General features: G+C 40.1%; 1 protein-coding gene across 1 annotated transcript in view; it reads left to right on the top strand.

Moving 5' to 3' along the window:
* The window catches only part of PRRX1 (paired related homeobox 1), a 68,346-nt gene extending 53,377 nt beyond the window's left edge, over positions 1-14,969 (top strand). The window contains exons 2-4 of the mRNA XM_081324759.1: positions 2,874-3,049; positions 7,560-7,741; positions 13,796-14,969. Coding sequence (XP_081180885.1) covers positions 2,874-3,049; positions 7,560-7,741; positions 13,796-13,937 — 500 coding nt within the window. The 3' untranslated portion in view covers positions 13,938-14,969. The remainder of the gene's footprint in view (positions 1-2,873; positions 3,050-7,559; positions 7,742-13,795) is intronic.
* The last annotated feature ends 1,972 nt before the right edge of the window (positions 14,970-16,941 follow it).

The following is a 16,941-nucleotide window of genomic DNA, read 5'->3' as shown; positions in this document are numbered from 1 at the left end:
ATCCTACTTGTTCAAAGTTCAACTTTTGCTTCCACAGAGTGTCACAGCGGATATCACTGCACACACTATTCTGACCCATTATGGCATCTGTAGATCTTTTCCAAGGTCTTCAAAGCTACTCCACTAAGTGTTCATATGAGGACTAGAGAGACCCAGGTTCATGTCCATTCTCCTCCGTGAAAGTGTCATTGCAGCTGCTGGGGCAATAAAAAGAGAGGAGGACAAGGAGGAAGTGTGTGTGTGTGTATATGTATGTATGTATGTATGTGTGTGTGTGTGTGTGTGTGTGTGTGTGTGTGTGTGTGTGTATATATATATATATATATATATATATATATATATATATATATATATATATATATATATATATATATACACATACATATATATATATACATACATATATATATACATACATATATATATACATACATAACAGCGTTCCGTGCGCCTTTGGCGTCTAGTCATGCCGGCCACATGACCACGGAGATGTCCTCGGACAAGCGCTGGCTCTTCGGCTTTGAAACGGAGAGTCGGAAACGACTAGCACGCATGTGCGGGGGAACCTTTACCTTTATATATATATATATATATACACATACATACATATATATATATATATATATATATATATATATATATATATATATATATATATGTGTGTGTGTGTGTGTGTGTGTGTGTGTGTTAGTAAATCAAAATTGTTTCTAGAATTCACAGATGGCATTCAGATTATTCATATCTGTCCAAAATGAAAAACAAAAATTATTTTAAATTATACTGTAATTGTCTCATTAAGTACAAATGTACTTCTCATTAGTAATTTGATCTGCCTATAATAATAACTTGGATATACAGAACAAAAAAGAAACAAAAAAACTATGTAATAATAAAATCTAAAAATAATTAAAGTTACTTTATGCAGAAAGGGCATTTTCATGAAGGCTGAGAAGAAAAATTGAAACATATTGTATTCCAGATTAATTTGAAAAGAAATATGTTGTTTAGCTTAAATAGAGAGCCAGTATGGTATAGCCAGGCACTGGGCTAGAAACAGGGAGGCCATTCCTTCTAAACCTGTCTTAGGTACAAAGCCAGTTGGGTGACTATTGGCTGTCCCTCTCCCCCACAAGGGAAAAAAAAACCCACCCAATGACAAGCCATTTCTGAAAATAGTGCCAAGAACACCTCAGGAACTTGTCCAGCAGTTGCCAGCAGTCAGGGCTGACTAGAAAGCAAGAAAAACACACACACCACTCCTCAACAAGGAACAATTCGTTGAACAGATGACTATCCTATTTTTATTTTACTGCGTTTTGTTAGTGGATATTTGGAAGCATGGAGCTGCAACTATAGCACATTTGGCTCTTTGCATCTATGTCATGTACATAAACATCAGAGTCACATATTGCTTTTGTTTATTCTTCACTTAATGCTTTAATTGGTTCCTGGATGGAAGAGATGGGGACTTTGGATTAACTCCCAGCATTGTTGCTGAGCTTGAGTTAGGAATTAGGGTTGTTTTAGCCCAACATAAATAGAAGATGTCAGGTTGGTGAGGAGGATCCCAGGTTAATTCCACTGGTTAATTATTCTCACTGTTAGGAAATTTCTCCTTAATTCTAGGTCGGTCTTCTCCTTGATTATTTTTTTCCTCCATTGTTTCTTGTCTTACCTTCTAGTGCTTTGGAAAATAGATTGAGCCCCTCTTCCTTGAGGTAGCCCCTCAAATATTGGCACACTGTTATATAATTAAATACTGTATAACGGTAATTAAATTATTCTATAAAAGGAAGAGAAAGATATTATATGAGAGCAAAAGAGGAAAATGTGATAATATTCTTTGTAACTAAGAGCAAAAGATGGTTAACATTAAAAGAGTCAAAAATACAGGGCAATTTGGTAGTAATAGCGAAATTTGATAGTTTGGGGAAAATATACGTGATTCGCAAATAACAACTATGATAAAAATTTAATTTTTTTAGTTGAGTAACAAAGATTTTAAAGGGCATGTGTTTATAATATTCAGTGTTATGAAGAAGCTTAAAATTACTAAAATACTATTGGTCTCAAACCCATTTGCAGAGAGAGTTATTAATTTTCTTTTCTTTTTTTTTTTTTATTGAAAAGTTTTAAAAATACAGTTTTCCTTTAAAAAACCCCCTTCCCCCTCCCTACCTCCCCTCCCTACCTCCCCCCTTCCCCCCCCTCCCCCCCTCCCTCCTCCCCCCCCACCTCCCCCTAACCCCCCTCCCCCCCCCGGACTTCCCAGAGCTAAATACAAGGTATATATATATAAAAAGGCAATCATAAACAACCATATACTAAGAGTTATTAATTTTCTTTTATGAAGAGAGTTGTTGAGATGTCTATATTCAGCCTTAATATTCCTTTAACTCACAAAACAGTCTGATTCTAGACTATGCAACTATTTAAATAATGAATAACTAATATTAATAGGATATGGCACTCCCTTTGTGTCCTGGTGTATGTTATTTCAATTGTCTGAGTTATTTTGATAAGGATAGTCTGAGCCCTAAAGTCTTTAAGAAGACAATACTGCTTTTTCACTCAGCCAATAAAGGGAGATGAAATTGAAACATTAAACTGTATGACCACTCATATGCTATCATAATTAAAGATTACCCTACATTTGAGCAGCCATAGAACATTTATGCAAAGTTGCATGTTTTTCTGTTTTACTGCTATTTTGGATTATATTTGACCTCGCCTGTTAATTGTCATGCAGTTTTCTTTTTTTTTAAAAAAAAAAAAAAACCTCAATCTTCAAGAGCCACTTATTTGATGAACAGCTTTGTTTGATCTACTGAATCACCTTCCCACTCCAGTTTTTCGGCTGTCTCCTTTGCCAGGTGATCAGCTGAATTCTGAAGAGAAGAAGAAACGAAAGCAGAGGCGAAACAGGACCACTTTCAACAGCAGCCAGCTTCAGGCTCTGGAGAGAGTCTTTGAGAGGACACATTACCCAGATGCTTTTGTACGAGAAGACCTTGCACGCAGAGTCAACCTCACTGAGGCTCGGGTCCAGGTAATGATTCCAGCACCCCAAAGAGCAGACCAGATGACTTATTCTTTTCATTCCTTCTATCTTTTTTTAAAACAAAACAAAACAAAACAAAGAGGTAAACATGTTATCCTTTCTTCCAGCCTCCTTTAGAAGTTCTTGTTTCAAAAAGATCCTTCTTTCTATTTCTGCTGTTTTAAAGTATATTTTGATTTCCCCATCCCTGTATTTTATTTCAGATGCTAGGCGTCAGAATGGAAATGAACGAACAAACAAACAAACAAAGAACAATGTGTGTAATAATCAACTACTATATTGTGGATATAGACCACAGGCATGTCAAACTGCCGGCCCGCAGGCCGGATGCATCACACCGAAACCACGCCCACCCCATTGCTGGCAATGGGGAAAAAGTCGCAATACTTTGCATGACATCATGTGACGTTGTGAGTTTGACATGCCTGATAGAGGGTTGCTAGAGTTATCTGCCATAAGTTGGGAGAAAAAGGCTGTCCCTTTTTTTTATCCTTGCATCCCCATGCAGTGGAATAGCTGTTTCAAAATTTAAGAATAGCATTTGGATCACCTTTTTGGAATTCCAATAAATTAAATCTATTCCAATTCAGCTGATGTACGCTACAACCAAAAGTATTAAGCCTTTTAGCAGGTTGTTACAATATGAATATTTGAATTTTAATACTTGAACATTTATAATAGTTTCACATATAAAAATAGTTTCACTAATTAGATTATTTTAAGCTAAAATGTTTCACTAATTAGATTATTTTTAAGCTAAAATGTTTTAAGTTAAATAAAATATTAAATAATTGTTTTCTTTAATTACGAAGACCAATATTTCTTATTAGCTTGTCTTATTGTATACCAAGTTGTTGCCTTAAATGTTTTATTCTGAGCTCCACATTTTGGAAATTTTCAAGGAGAAAGGATGTAATAAAGGTAGTCCTTGACTTACTGCTGTTCATTTAGTGACAATTCATAGTTACAATAGTACTGAACAAAGTGATTTATGACCATTTTTCAGACTTATGACTGTTGCAGTATCCCCATGGTCATATGATCAAAATTCAGATGCTTCACAACTATATCCCAAGGTCATGTGATCAACTTTTATGACCTTCTGAGAAGTAAAGTCAATGGGGAAGCTAGATTCACTTAAGAAAAATGTCACTAACTTAACAATTGCAGCGATTCACTTAACAACTGTGGCAAGAAAGGTTGTAAAATGGGGTAAAAATCACTTAACATAAATTTTGGGCTCAACTGTGATCGTAAGTCAAGGACTACCTGTAAGTGGGTAAGCATTAGATTAGGGCAGACATGTCAAACACAAGGCCCGGGGGGCCAGATCCGGCCCGCGAAGTAGTTTCATGTGGCCCACGAAGCCATCCTGGAAACAGTGAGGAAACGGCCCCCACTGCCTTGGCCCTGGCCCAGAGACCCTCCTCCTGCCAGAGACCCTCAGATCTGTCCCACTCCTGCCCGGGGCCCCATAGGCACCCTTGATGCGAATGATGTAGAGCTGGCCACGCCCACCCAGTAGGCCATATGCATCTAGCCATGCCCACCCAGTAGGCCACGCCCACCCAGGCCATACCCACCCGGCCCCCTGAGGGCAACTGCAAAGCTGATGCGGCCCTCAATGAAATTGAGTTTGACACCCCTGGATTAGGGCACCAGTTCTAGACAAATTAAAACTATTCCCTCACTACAGATCTTTCTATATATTTTTGTCATAAAATTAGAGCCCTAAGAGCTGGAAGCTTCCCATTTTTAAATTTCTAAAACTAAATCTAGGTTATGCACACAATTCTCTATCCCCATCATTATATGAGCAAAAGTACTACAAAACATTGTCTTAGCTAACATTTTCTTCAAAAACTAGAAATGATTATGGGAGGGAGTATCATTACCTGTTCCTCCATAAATGTTCCATAACAGCATGCTCTTTTACTACAGACTCACTCAGGGGCTAATTCTAAAGGTGCCCTGCAGAAATCTGCAACTACTGCTCTACACCCCTTCTTTTCTAAGATATGGTAGTTACAGAGATGCCGTGGCAGTACAGTATAATGTAATACTGATATTCCTCAGACACAGCCTTTCCAACTTCCCAAAAGCTTATGTGAGCCTCAGGCGTACACTACTTTAGGCAACATTAACAAAGGTAACAAATACATACAAATGCAAATAACAGGCACTTTAGAAAAAGAAAAGTTATAGATAATTGCAGCCTCTATTCTGGAATGAAAACATTAATGATAGAAGATAAAAACAAGCTTCTTGTTCCCAGTTAGCAAATATAATGGCCAATATTTTCTCCAATGTCTCCTTAATCTCACAAATGTACATGAAAGAAACTGGACATTTTGTTTGGGTGGATTAACTAGGATTTGGACTGTTGGCTGAACAAGACTTTATTTGCTCCTTCAACAGAAGCTGCTCCTCATTTAAAACAGTTCAGTGTGGGATTCTATGAATAAATGTTCTGGACATAATCATTGTAGGTTTCCTGTGATTTCAACAAGCCCTGGTAAATAATTCCTGTAAAACCTAAAGAGTTATGTGTTTTGTTTGGGTTGGATTGTGCCCAAAGTGTTTGTCCCAAGGAACTAGCAATATCCATATTTTTGTAGATTATCTTTCTGTAGTTGACTTTAATCTATAAAATACCACAACAGGGAAAAACTATTAGATTCTAGAAGGAGTTACAAACTTTCTTTGCTCTAACAATCTGAAGAAAGTTAGTGGGAACGAGATGTCAAAATTTATGTTTGTATTTCTAACTGAATTTACAGCATAGGCATATGTTCTAAGCCAAGAAAGGCTGCCAAAAAAAAATCATTCAAAGCAGTAGACTTTACTGAAGTTTTCAGAGGGATGCCCAATTTATTTTTAAGTTTAGTAACATATGCTCATTGCATTCACTAAAGTGACTGCTAGAAGCCTCAGCATTATTTTGAAGAGGAGGGATTTGGATTGTGAACATGTGGTATTCACCCTGATCCACTCCTAGCATTTTGTTGATAATGATATCAGTCAAATAGATGAGACAGTCAGAGAGTATCTCTCAGCAGGGCAAACCTTTTCTCCTCCTTACAGTTACTGCTGCCTGCCAAATACAGTACTTGCCATTGACTAAATGCTGCCATTGACTAAACCAGCTCATAGCTTGCCTTTTATCCCAATAGATTCATTCATTCATTCATTCATTCATTCATTCATTCATTCATTCATTCATTCATTCAATGCATATGCTGCCAATCTCACTATTCAAAGATTTTACTTTTTAAGAAGTAGAAACAATAACTTCTTAATAGCTTATATACAGTACCTTAATACGATAGCTTCTTAAATGCAGGGGGAAAGGTGGTAACTAAGTATGAAATCCTTTCCAAAACCTAGAAAAACTGAATATAAATAACCTCATTCCATTAGATCTGATTATTTATCCCAGGGGTCGGCAACCTCGGCTCTTTTATGACTCGTGGACTTCAACTCCCAGAATTCCTGAGCCAGCGAGTCATAAAAGAGCCGAGGTTGCCGATCCCTGATTTATCCAAAGGATTTTTCTCATATGAGGAACCAGGCAAGCCTAAAGGAATGTCAAGCAGAGGCTCACTGTCAGTCCTTTTCCTCTTTCCTCTCTCCCTTTCCAATAGGATCTAGTCAAAGATTTAGGTCTGGCTCCTTGCTTGAATGAGTGGAAGACTTCCCAAAATTTACTGGGAGTTAACTTCTGTAATAAACACAAGAGGTTCTCTTTGAAAAAAGGAATTCCAGCCAGAATCCAGTTGTGAATAATTCTACACCAGAGTGCAGCATCCTGGTCACTACAACTGATGATAAAAACAAAGGAGGAGGATTTTGCAGCCCCCAAAACACCTCACTAGATCCCTTTGATTTTTTTTCTAAGTAGGCCACTGAAAATTTTCACAATGGCACTTTCCTTCTTTCACACTTGTTTAGCTTGAGAGTGAAAGTATTCTCCCCATCTCTGCTTTATAGATAAATGGGCCATATTTACTAAATAGTTTACATAGCTTTGTTGCTTATTTATTTTTTATTAAATATTTAATATTTATTGCATATTTATTAAAATGTAATGATTACATTTAGCCCTGTATGGAATAATAAGTTCCTCGTTTCTTAAAGATCATAATCTCTGGTTAAATAAACTGAAACGGTGGTATGGTTGTTTCATCTTAACTTCTTGATCCAATATCTTACCGGTGCCCTCTCTCCTTTTTTGATGGTGGAGTATATTCATTCCTTTGCCTGAAAATGCCAGCCCTGCTCCTTTTTGTGAGTAGAGTATTGAACTTATGTTCCCTAAATCCTACTTTAATATCCTCACTGAACCAAAAACATCCCCTTCTGGCCAATTAAAAAAAACACAGTCACTTATGTAAATTGAAACATTTTATGCTGTGCTGACTGGAGCAGTAAGGGATCTGTTTTGATTTTGATGTAGAATAGTATCTGATACCTGGTTCTGGTATGCTTCTCTTCCTAGGTGTGGTTTCAGAACAGGCGGGCAAAGTTTCGCAGGAATGAGCGAGCAATGCTGGCCAACAAAAATGCATCCCTCCTTAAGTCTTACTCAGGTGATGTAACTGCAGTGGAGCAACCAATTGTACCTCGCCCAGCGCCAAGAGCCACTGACTATCTCTCCTGGGGAACTGCCTCTCCTTACAGGTGACTATATATCTTGTACCCCTGTTGGTTGCCTCTGGTTCACTGCAGCCACCTGTCATTCCTTCCAGGTGGGTGACAAAGTGTAAAAATTGTATGTACCCTGAGGCATGTATGTCCAAATAAGGATATTGTTCAAATAAGGGGAATCCTAGGTAAGGACCATAGAATCTTATCTCAGTTATGAACTGAATGAGAGCAATTTCCAGTACTCTCAGCTCACTAAAGTTCACAAGATGCTTTGGGGGAAAAGCTGTGATTGGCAAGCTAGTTTCAAAGCAAAAAACATATAGATTACAGTCTAAATAGGCTACTTTGAGAATTTACACTCTTTCTGGCCAAGACACCAAGCATAAGTGGGAGTAGCTATAGAACAGTGGAAAAAGGGTAGGGCTGAGAAAAATAAAGGGGATTTAATGGGGTTTGGCAGGCTCTCCTGGAAAAACAAGGCAGATAAGAAAAGAAAGTGATTGAGTAATGGGACACACACTGGACTCACTTGAATTCCACTGTGACCCATGTTCACTTGGTTTAAACAGCTAACAGAATATATATAGTCAGAACTAATGATTCTCTTTATAAAGCAAAACATTGTAGCAAGACCCCTCTCCCATTTGGTACATAGATGATGGCTTGATTTGGTTTCAGTGCCTGACTTCATATTTATTTATTTTGCATCTTTATTATTTTTTTATAAATAACTCAAGGTAGCAAATGTATTTATTACTTCTTCTTCTTAGTATTGTTTCCTCAAAACAAGAACTCTGTGAGATAGGTTGAGCTGAGAGAGAGTGACTGGCCCAAATTCATCCAGCAAGATTTTCATGCTTAAAGCAGGACTAGAATTCACAATCTCCTGGTTTCTAGCCTTGTAGCTTTACCACTAGACCAGGGGTAGGCAACCTTGGCTCTTTTATGACTCGTGGACTTCAACTCCCATAATTCCTGAATCTAGGACAGCATGGCTGGCTCAGGAATTCTGGGAGTTGAAGTCCATGAGTCATAAAAGAGCCAAGGTTGCCTACCCCTGCACTAGACCAATCTGACTCTCAGTTATGCTATTATATTCAGCTCTGAAACATAATTCAGAATCCACAGCAGCTGAATTCACATATCACACTATACTGTATAGCTTGGCTTAGCATATTAAATGAATACTGAAAGAGACACCCATGTGGGGCAGAACAGTCAGAAACTGAAATCTGCAAGGTTTTTTCAAGCTAAGCATCCTCCTTAGATGCCAAGTGGTGGTGCCAGGAGTATGTTTTAAGGAGGAGGTAGGGCCAGGACATCAATAAAATGTGATCTATTTAAAATTAACTAAATATTATTATTATTATTATTATTATTATTATTATTATTATTATTATTATTATTATTATTATTATTATTATTATTATTTATTATATTTGTATACCGCCCTTCTCCCGAAGGACTCAGGGCGGTGAACAGGGCACATATAAAAAATACAGGATACAAAAATTAAAAAGAATTAAATAGTAGCCCAGCTAAAACAATCAATCAATAACAAAATAAAAAAAACCCATTAAAACCCCAACATGTCCCCCATCAGGCCAGGCCGGCTAGTTCAAATAGATGGGTCTTCAGACCGCGTCGGAAGGAGCGAAGGTCAGGTGCCATCCGGAGCTCGACCGGCAGCTGATTCCATAAAGCCGGAGCGCCCACAGAGAAGGCCCTCCCCCTGGGGGCCACCAGCCGACATTCTCTGACTGGAGGCACCCTGAGGAGGCCCTCTCTGTGGGAACGCACAGGGTGGAGGGAAGTTGACGCCGGCAGCAGGTGGTCCCCGAGGTACTCCGGACCCATGCCATGTAGGGCCTTAAAAACCATTACCAAAACCTTGAATCTCACCCGGAAGACAACTGGTAACCAATGCAGCTTGCGGAGCAAAGGTGTAACATGGGAGTACTGGGAAACTCCCAAGACAACTCTCGCGGCTGCATTCTGTACCAGCTGGAGCCTCCGAGTGGTCTTCAAGGGAAGCCCCATGTAGAGAGCATTGCAGTAGTCCAGACGAGAGGTCACGAGCACATGAGTGACCGTACACAGGGCATCCCGGTCTAGATAGGGCCGCAACTGGCGCACCAGGCGAACCTGGGCGAAAGCCCCCCTAGTCACAGCTACTATATGATCTTCCAGGGTGAGCCGCGAATCTAGGAGGACTCCCAAGTTGCGAGCCCTATCTACGGGGGGTAAAAGCTCACCCCCCATAAAGAGAGGTGGAATATTCTGAATATCCCGGGATGCCGGAATGCACAGCCACTCAGTCTTGTCAGGGTTGAGCTGAAGTCTGTTCCTCCCCATCCAGACCCGAACCGCCTCCAGGCAACGGGACATCACGTCGAGGGCATCACTGGGGTGGTTTGGGGTTGAAATGAAAAGCTGGGTATCATCAGCGTACTGATGATACCCAACTCCAAAACCACGAATGATCTCACCCAGCGGTTTCATGTAGATGTTGAACAGGAGAGGCGAGAGGACCGGCCCCTGAGGAACTCCACAAACGAGAGACCTTGGGGTCGACCTCTGCCCTCCTGCCAACACCGACTGCGAACGTCCCAGGAGATAGGAGGAGAACCACCGAAGAACTGTGCCTCCCACTCCCAATCCCCTGAGACGCCGCAGCAGGATACCATGGTCGATGGTATTGAAAGCCGCTGAGAGGTCTAATAGGACTAGGACAGAGGAATATCCCCTGTCCTGGGCCCTCCAGAGATCATTCAGCAGAGCGACCAATGCTGTCTCCGTGCTGTACCCGGGCCTGAAACCCGATTGGCACGGGTCTAGATAATCCGCTTCATCCAGGACCAGAGGGAGCTGATGCGCCACCACACTCTTAACAACCTTCGCAAGAAAGCGAAGGTTGGAGACCGGACGAAAGTTATTTAACACAGCTGGGTCCAAGGCAGGCTTCTTGAGGAGAGGTCTCACCACCGCCTCCTTCAAGACGGCGGGGAAATTACCCTCACTCAAGGAAGCAGATATAACCGCCTGGAACCAGCCTCATACATTTCCCTTGATTATTCTTCAACCTCTTCAGCAAAAGTAAAGACTGGTATTGGGACACTCTTGAAGCCATGCATGGCCCTGCCCCAATATGCCTGCTTCTATTGCACAACACAGCTTTCATATTTTACTAATTCTCCCTGACAATATCCTCCCCTTTTGGTCAGCTGGTCAGTCTATAAAGCGCTGAGTGGCAGGGAATGAAAAGCAGTTCAGCCCTCCACAAGCACAAGCTTACTCTTGCTGCTACAAACAGCCTTGCTCACTTTATCTCCTTGTAAGGCATAACTTATCTATATCCTGAAGGTAGAAGGAAAAGGGTATTGGGTAAAAAAACATCCCGAGCCAAATGTTGCTCTCAGCCTCAGAAACAGGGGTGCAATTCAGCTCTTATTTCTGTGGTAACTGCTGACTGTGGCCGTTTCCTTAGAATTTCTATTGGACAGGCTGCTATGTCATCCTTTTTTCATCTGTGCAGATCCTTCCCAGTTCAGACCAGACAAATAAGAATCAAACCCTGGACATGATGAGGCCGCAGTGCTATGCAGCCAACGTGGCCAAGTAGTGGTGGCACCCCTCAGGTCCATTTTACAGCAATGCTTCATGTGCTGACTGTTGTCCAGTCCGAACCAAAGCAGTGTATTCAAAGCCACAGTCCCTTATTCTTCACTTTTTCATTAATCTCTGAAAAATGGTTTGGTGCATCTTTGTCATTTTGACTCAACACTGATTCATCACATCTCACCTGGCAAGCTGCCCTTTTGATTTCTGACAAATTGTGAGAAAAGGTCATGTTTCCACAGTAATTGGCTCCTGTGCCCAAAGGAAGAACTGTTCCCAGGCCTAATCAATGTTGTTTTCTTCTCTTGTACCGTTGGCAGCTCTTTTGCCCGCCACCCTCACAGATCATCCTTTGAAAGTCTTTTTTTTTCAAAGAGGGGGAAAAGGAAGAAAAAAAAAACCCCAAAGCAAACAGTATTTCACAAAACTCATGGGAAATGCTCTTGGCTAAACTTTGAATAACAAAGTAAAACAAACAAAAATAAATATGGATCATGTTTTTGCTTGGTATGTCATTTTTTTAAAAAAAAAATATTTTGATTGCCAGTAAGCCTGAGAAAGGCAAGGCAGAACCCAAAGGCTGATTGATCTGGCAAACAGTAATTGGGTTTAAACCACTGGGAATATTTCCAGCACCAGATTCTTGGAAATGAATGGGTTTATTTGAGGAACTTGGTAAATTAATTCACTTCTCTTCAAAGAAGTGGGTAGTGAACCACTGAAAGAAAATTGCTGCACCAGTTCTCAGAAGTGTTCATTACAGATGCCACTGGTCAATGCCTGATTAAAATTAAGCTGGCAAACTCAAAACAGATTTCTAGGGAACTCACAAATAGACAAGCCTACAGCACACCACCAACACACACAGAGTAGATACAGAAAGCAAAATGTATCTTGCTGAAAATACTTGGAAATATTTTCCAAAAAATTAAAAAATGGCCCAGAAAAAAAAAGAATCAGAATATTCTTTGGGCTACTTTTAATTTAGCTCTGTAGGTTTTTAAAGCATTGACCACTATTTTTGCTATACTCATGTCCGTGAGACTTTTGTGAATCAGAAGGACCTATGAGTTCTATTCAGACCTTTTCTTTAGATACTTTTGCCTGGTTGTGGATCCAGACTCTGGCATGGAGAGAGCCGAGGGAATTCTGCATTCCTGATTGTAACGGGATTAGCAGCCCTATAAAAGTTTTGATTTATACTTTGTAGGATTGATTCCCAGATTCTTCTTCCAGTGATAAATCTAATTTGCTGACAAAAAATGTTATAAGACTTTAGAAACCTGAATGAAACCATAAAAGCTACAGGTTTGAAAGAGACCCATGACTAGGAAGATCAAAGTGGTATCAGTTGGCAGTCCCATTTATTTTGTGTCCTGGTTAAACACGTGCAATTTTGTTTATTCTCTGCATAATCTATTTATGTTCCTTTTTAATGCTACTTATGAAAAATCTGATATATGCACAGATAAATCTGCTTTTAGAGGAGTATTAAACATTGAGATGCTTAGAAAGTGTGCCTATAGAAATGAATTCTCTGTAAATCAAAGTATTTTTAATCCCCTCATTCCACATTGGAATATGCATTGTGATAATAGTTCCTATGATCTGATCTGGGATGTAGAAGTAGTTCTTCCACACTAGATGTGTGTTTGCCTGCTAGGCAAGAGAACCTTGACAATCTGAATTCACTTGTTTTAGGATTATATGGTTATTAATGTCTTGTATGTGCACAATATGGTTAAAGGCTCTTCCTAAGTGTAGTAGCAATAGTATCTCCCCAACCTGGTGCTCTACAGACAGCTTGGATTTGCAATTCCCAGAATTCCCAGCTGGCATGGCTGCAGGTCACGAGGTTGGGGGTGGCTTCACCAAATTATCAATCACTTCCACAATCTAGATTCAGGTCTGGAGTGGTTTCTATTCCAGTTGTTCCTAACTCAGAGTAGAAAACATAATATGAAGGTCTGATATGTGAGAGGATATTTTGTTCAATTACAAGTGTTGTTGCTAGGTTGTAATTGTTTTAGGATCAAGACACAATTATTATGTACACAGGGAACGATAACTTTTATTTAAAACAAAAATGCATTCAGTTTATATCAGTTTGCTTTTCTTATTGCCCCAACCTTTTTTGAGCCGTAGCCCTGGCAAATCATTCCAAGATCAGTAGTACTCATTAGAAATTAAGATTGGTGGAATACAGTTGCATAATATGGCTGTAAATGTTTGGCTCCAAGCTTCTATCCTTCCATTTTTTTTAGTTACTTCATTTGCAGATGTAAATGTAAAGCTTTAACTGCTAAAAATCAAACTGCAGCGCAAGACTTCAGTAAGCTAGCCAGTTGTTTTTCTAGATACTTGACACACCTCATGTAGGTCACCTGCATGCAAGTGAATTGTAGAATTAAAAGATGATCTGTTGTTGTTGTTTTTCCCTCCCTCCCCTCTTCTTTCTCTGCCTCCCAGTACTGCCATGGCTTCTTATTCTGCTTCCTGTACCAATGCCAACCCAGCTCAGGGCATGAATATGGCTAACAGCATTGCCAATCTGAGACTGAAGGCAAAGGAATATAGTTTACAGAGGAACCAGGTGCCAACCGTAAATTAGAGGACAACAACCTGCAAGAACAGCCCAAATCTAGAAAGAGGCAACTGTCCTGCTTTGCCATTTGTTCAGACTTAGAAAGACCACCACCCTGAGCTAAAGTTTTGCATTGGAGACAAAAGGAGGATCCAGATGAATGGAAAACAGTTTCCAATATGATGCTACAAATACAAATAACCCCCACAAATATTGCAAAAGTGCCAAGAAATCTCTTCTGGGAGCTTTGGTGAAGGACACAAGGCTTGAATTCATGCTAGGAATGACTGCAAATCCAAAGATCCTGCACTTGACTCTTCTGTGTCCCCATTGGACTTCTGGGTTTACCCCTCAACACTTTTATTTGAAGTCTTCTAAAATACTCTGAAATCTTATGCCAAAGATCCTCATGGTCATTGATGCTCTGATCCATTCAAAGCACAAGGGATCCCAACTGATGTTGTGAACACCAGCATACGCCTGATGCCTTAACATCTAAACTTTTATGTCTGTTGGCTAGAATCTCTCCTTCTGTTAGCTGTTTGAAGTCAATTTTGATTATAGATAAGTGTGTCTTTCTGTTTATTCTGCCACAACCTCTTTGATATTGTTATGCTGGTTTCCAAAGAATCTCTAAATATAAAAATACATTATTTTGAACCAATTTCTGCCAATGTAGTACAAATTTTCAAATCACATAGAACACTTCATCCTGGTGAAAATGTATAAGAATGTATTTGAGATTTTGCTCTGTGGAATTGTAAAGCTGGTACAAACCTACAAATATTGGAGAAACCCAAAGAGCAGAATCCAGATGTGCAGGTACTATAAATGAAAGTTAATTTCCAATGGAAAAATCGGAGGCCTTAATCTAATGCAGAAATAGGCATGCTTAGCCTATAGTATTGGACTAAGTCTCCACATACTTTGTTTGCTACTTGTTTTGTTTCATGCCATACTCAACAGTATTGCCCAAAATCATTTGATTTATATATACTGTATATATTTATATATATAAGATATACATGCAAGCTTTGTGAGTTTTCCTTTTTTTATTAAACAAATAAAATGAACTGAAAGCATTCTGGTTGTAAGTGGATCCTGTACAATTTCTAAAATAATCAATTTCTGCTGTGAAAGGCAATGCTCTGGAGTAAAGTATGATTCCCTCAGGCAGAAAGCAGAGATGACTTCTCAAAAGGTCACTGAATATGTAGATTTGCCCAGATGCATCATGGAATATGACAGCCTAATAGAGCTGGAAACAATGCATTGGTCTGCAATATTTTTTTCTGCCAAGTTAAAAAATAAAGACAACAGATAATGCTTTTCTACCAGTTCCAACTTTCTCCCTTTCCATGAGCTAGCTGATCTAGATGTCTTTTTCTTAAGAAGTATTGAAGAAGCTCCAGAATGGTGAAAGAATTCAGAAAAGAAATACCCAGAGTTATTTGCTGAGATGGTGGCTATAGAAATCAATCAATCAAACAAACCTATACAGGGTGTCCCTTTCCTGCAGCAGCAGATGAAATAGTCTTAGTGCCCAAGCGAGAAACCTGAATAAGTCCTCCTTGTCTTTCCAAATGATTGGACTTCATGGAACAGATTTATTTCCACATGTATATTGGTAATGAAGAATGTTGATCAGCATGAATAGGAAGGAAAGCCTTTGCCCAGCTGGGTCTGAACTTCAAGGAAAGTCTGATGGAGTGTCTGAATGAGACACTTTGTTGTGATTCAGGGTCAGCCTGTGGGTTCGGCAGTTGGGTCGGACGACTCAGAGGAGGAGGAGGGGGGTGTTGAAGAGCTTGCTGATGATGGCCTTGAGGCTCCGCAGAGCCCTCAGCCGGGCCCCTCCCACTTGGTCACGACGGAGACCCAGCTGTGTGAGCCTGACAGCATGGATGAAGATGACCCACAGCTGGCCCTGTTCAAGGACACCCGACGCAGGAGGCAGTCAATCAGGAGTAAACAGAGGAAGGCAATGGGGCACCTCGGAAGGAGGCAGAGAGAGGCCACGCCCTGAACTGTATTTAAGGGGAATGTGTGGGAGGGCTGGTTTGCTGAAGGCAACCGCTTGGATAGTTCCTGTTTCTTAGCTCCTGTTTCATGGTTGGTGTCTTGTCTTGCTCTGTTTTATGTGAATACATTTGGCAGGCTTTATTCCAGCCTCTTGCCGTTTGTAAAGGGGTTGTCCCTGCTTTTGCTGCAGGGCCGGTAGCAGGCTGGTACAGAACACACTTACCCCTTGCACCCCAAGGAAGGGTCTATGCTTCTTGTGTCATTTGGTCACCCATTCTAGTAGAGGTTTTGGCTACAAAGAATAAGTCTAACCTTCTGTTCAGATTTGAATCATTGTTCGGCTGGTGCCACTTGTGCTCAGTCTAAACCAGCAATCTGGTCCTTATTACCCAATAATTTAACATGCTACATAATACAGAGAAATGAAACCCTGAATTTCATTCTTTTATTTAAAAAAATGTAGAGGCAATTTAGATTTGAATTCACATCATACTGTATCATTTGCAGAAGGGGGAATTTAATCCTGTAAAACTCACACCGAAAGACACAAACAAATTGAACTAATAACAACCATAACTGAACTTGCTCAGATGCCAGCGGAATGTTATATGTTAGGGTTGCTAATTATTGGGAAGGGATCAAAACTGAAAGGAGAAAGGATTACTCTTTGTAACCACCAAGCTCTCCAACTAGACTGCTCATGTTTACATTTGATTTCCCCACCCCACCCCACCCCAATCCCAAAACCCAGCTTGCATGATGTGATGGACATATCACACTACTTCAACTTGAAATTTGCAGGAGCAGAGGCACAAGATATTGAATTAAGGAAAGTATTACTAGTATCATGACCAGTACCATTATCTATTGGCTGCTCTGTCAAATAGTCTCTTTTACATTCCCCTGCCCTCTGTGAGCTGTTCAAATGCTCACAGTTTTGAAGTGATTGTTATAGGTACGAGGCTTGAGGCCTGCTCCAGTTTAGCTTGTGATTGACCATGTCCTTAAC

This window comes from Vipera berus (assembly GCF_964194415.1).
Source record: "Vipera berus genome assembly, chromosome: 3".
Lineage (NCBI taxonomy): Eukaryota > Metazoa > Chordata > Lepidosauria > Squamata > Viperidae > Vipera > Vipera berus.
This window is presented reverse-complemented; position numbering and strand designations above follow the sequence as displayed.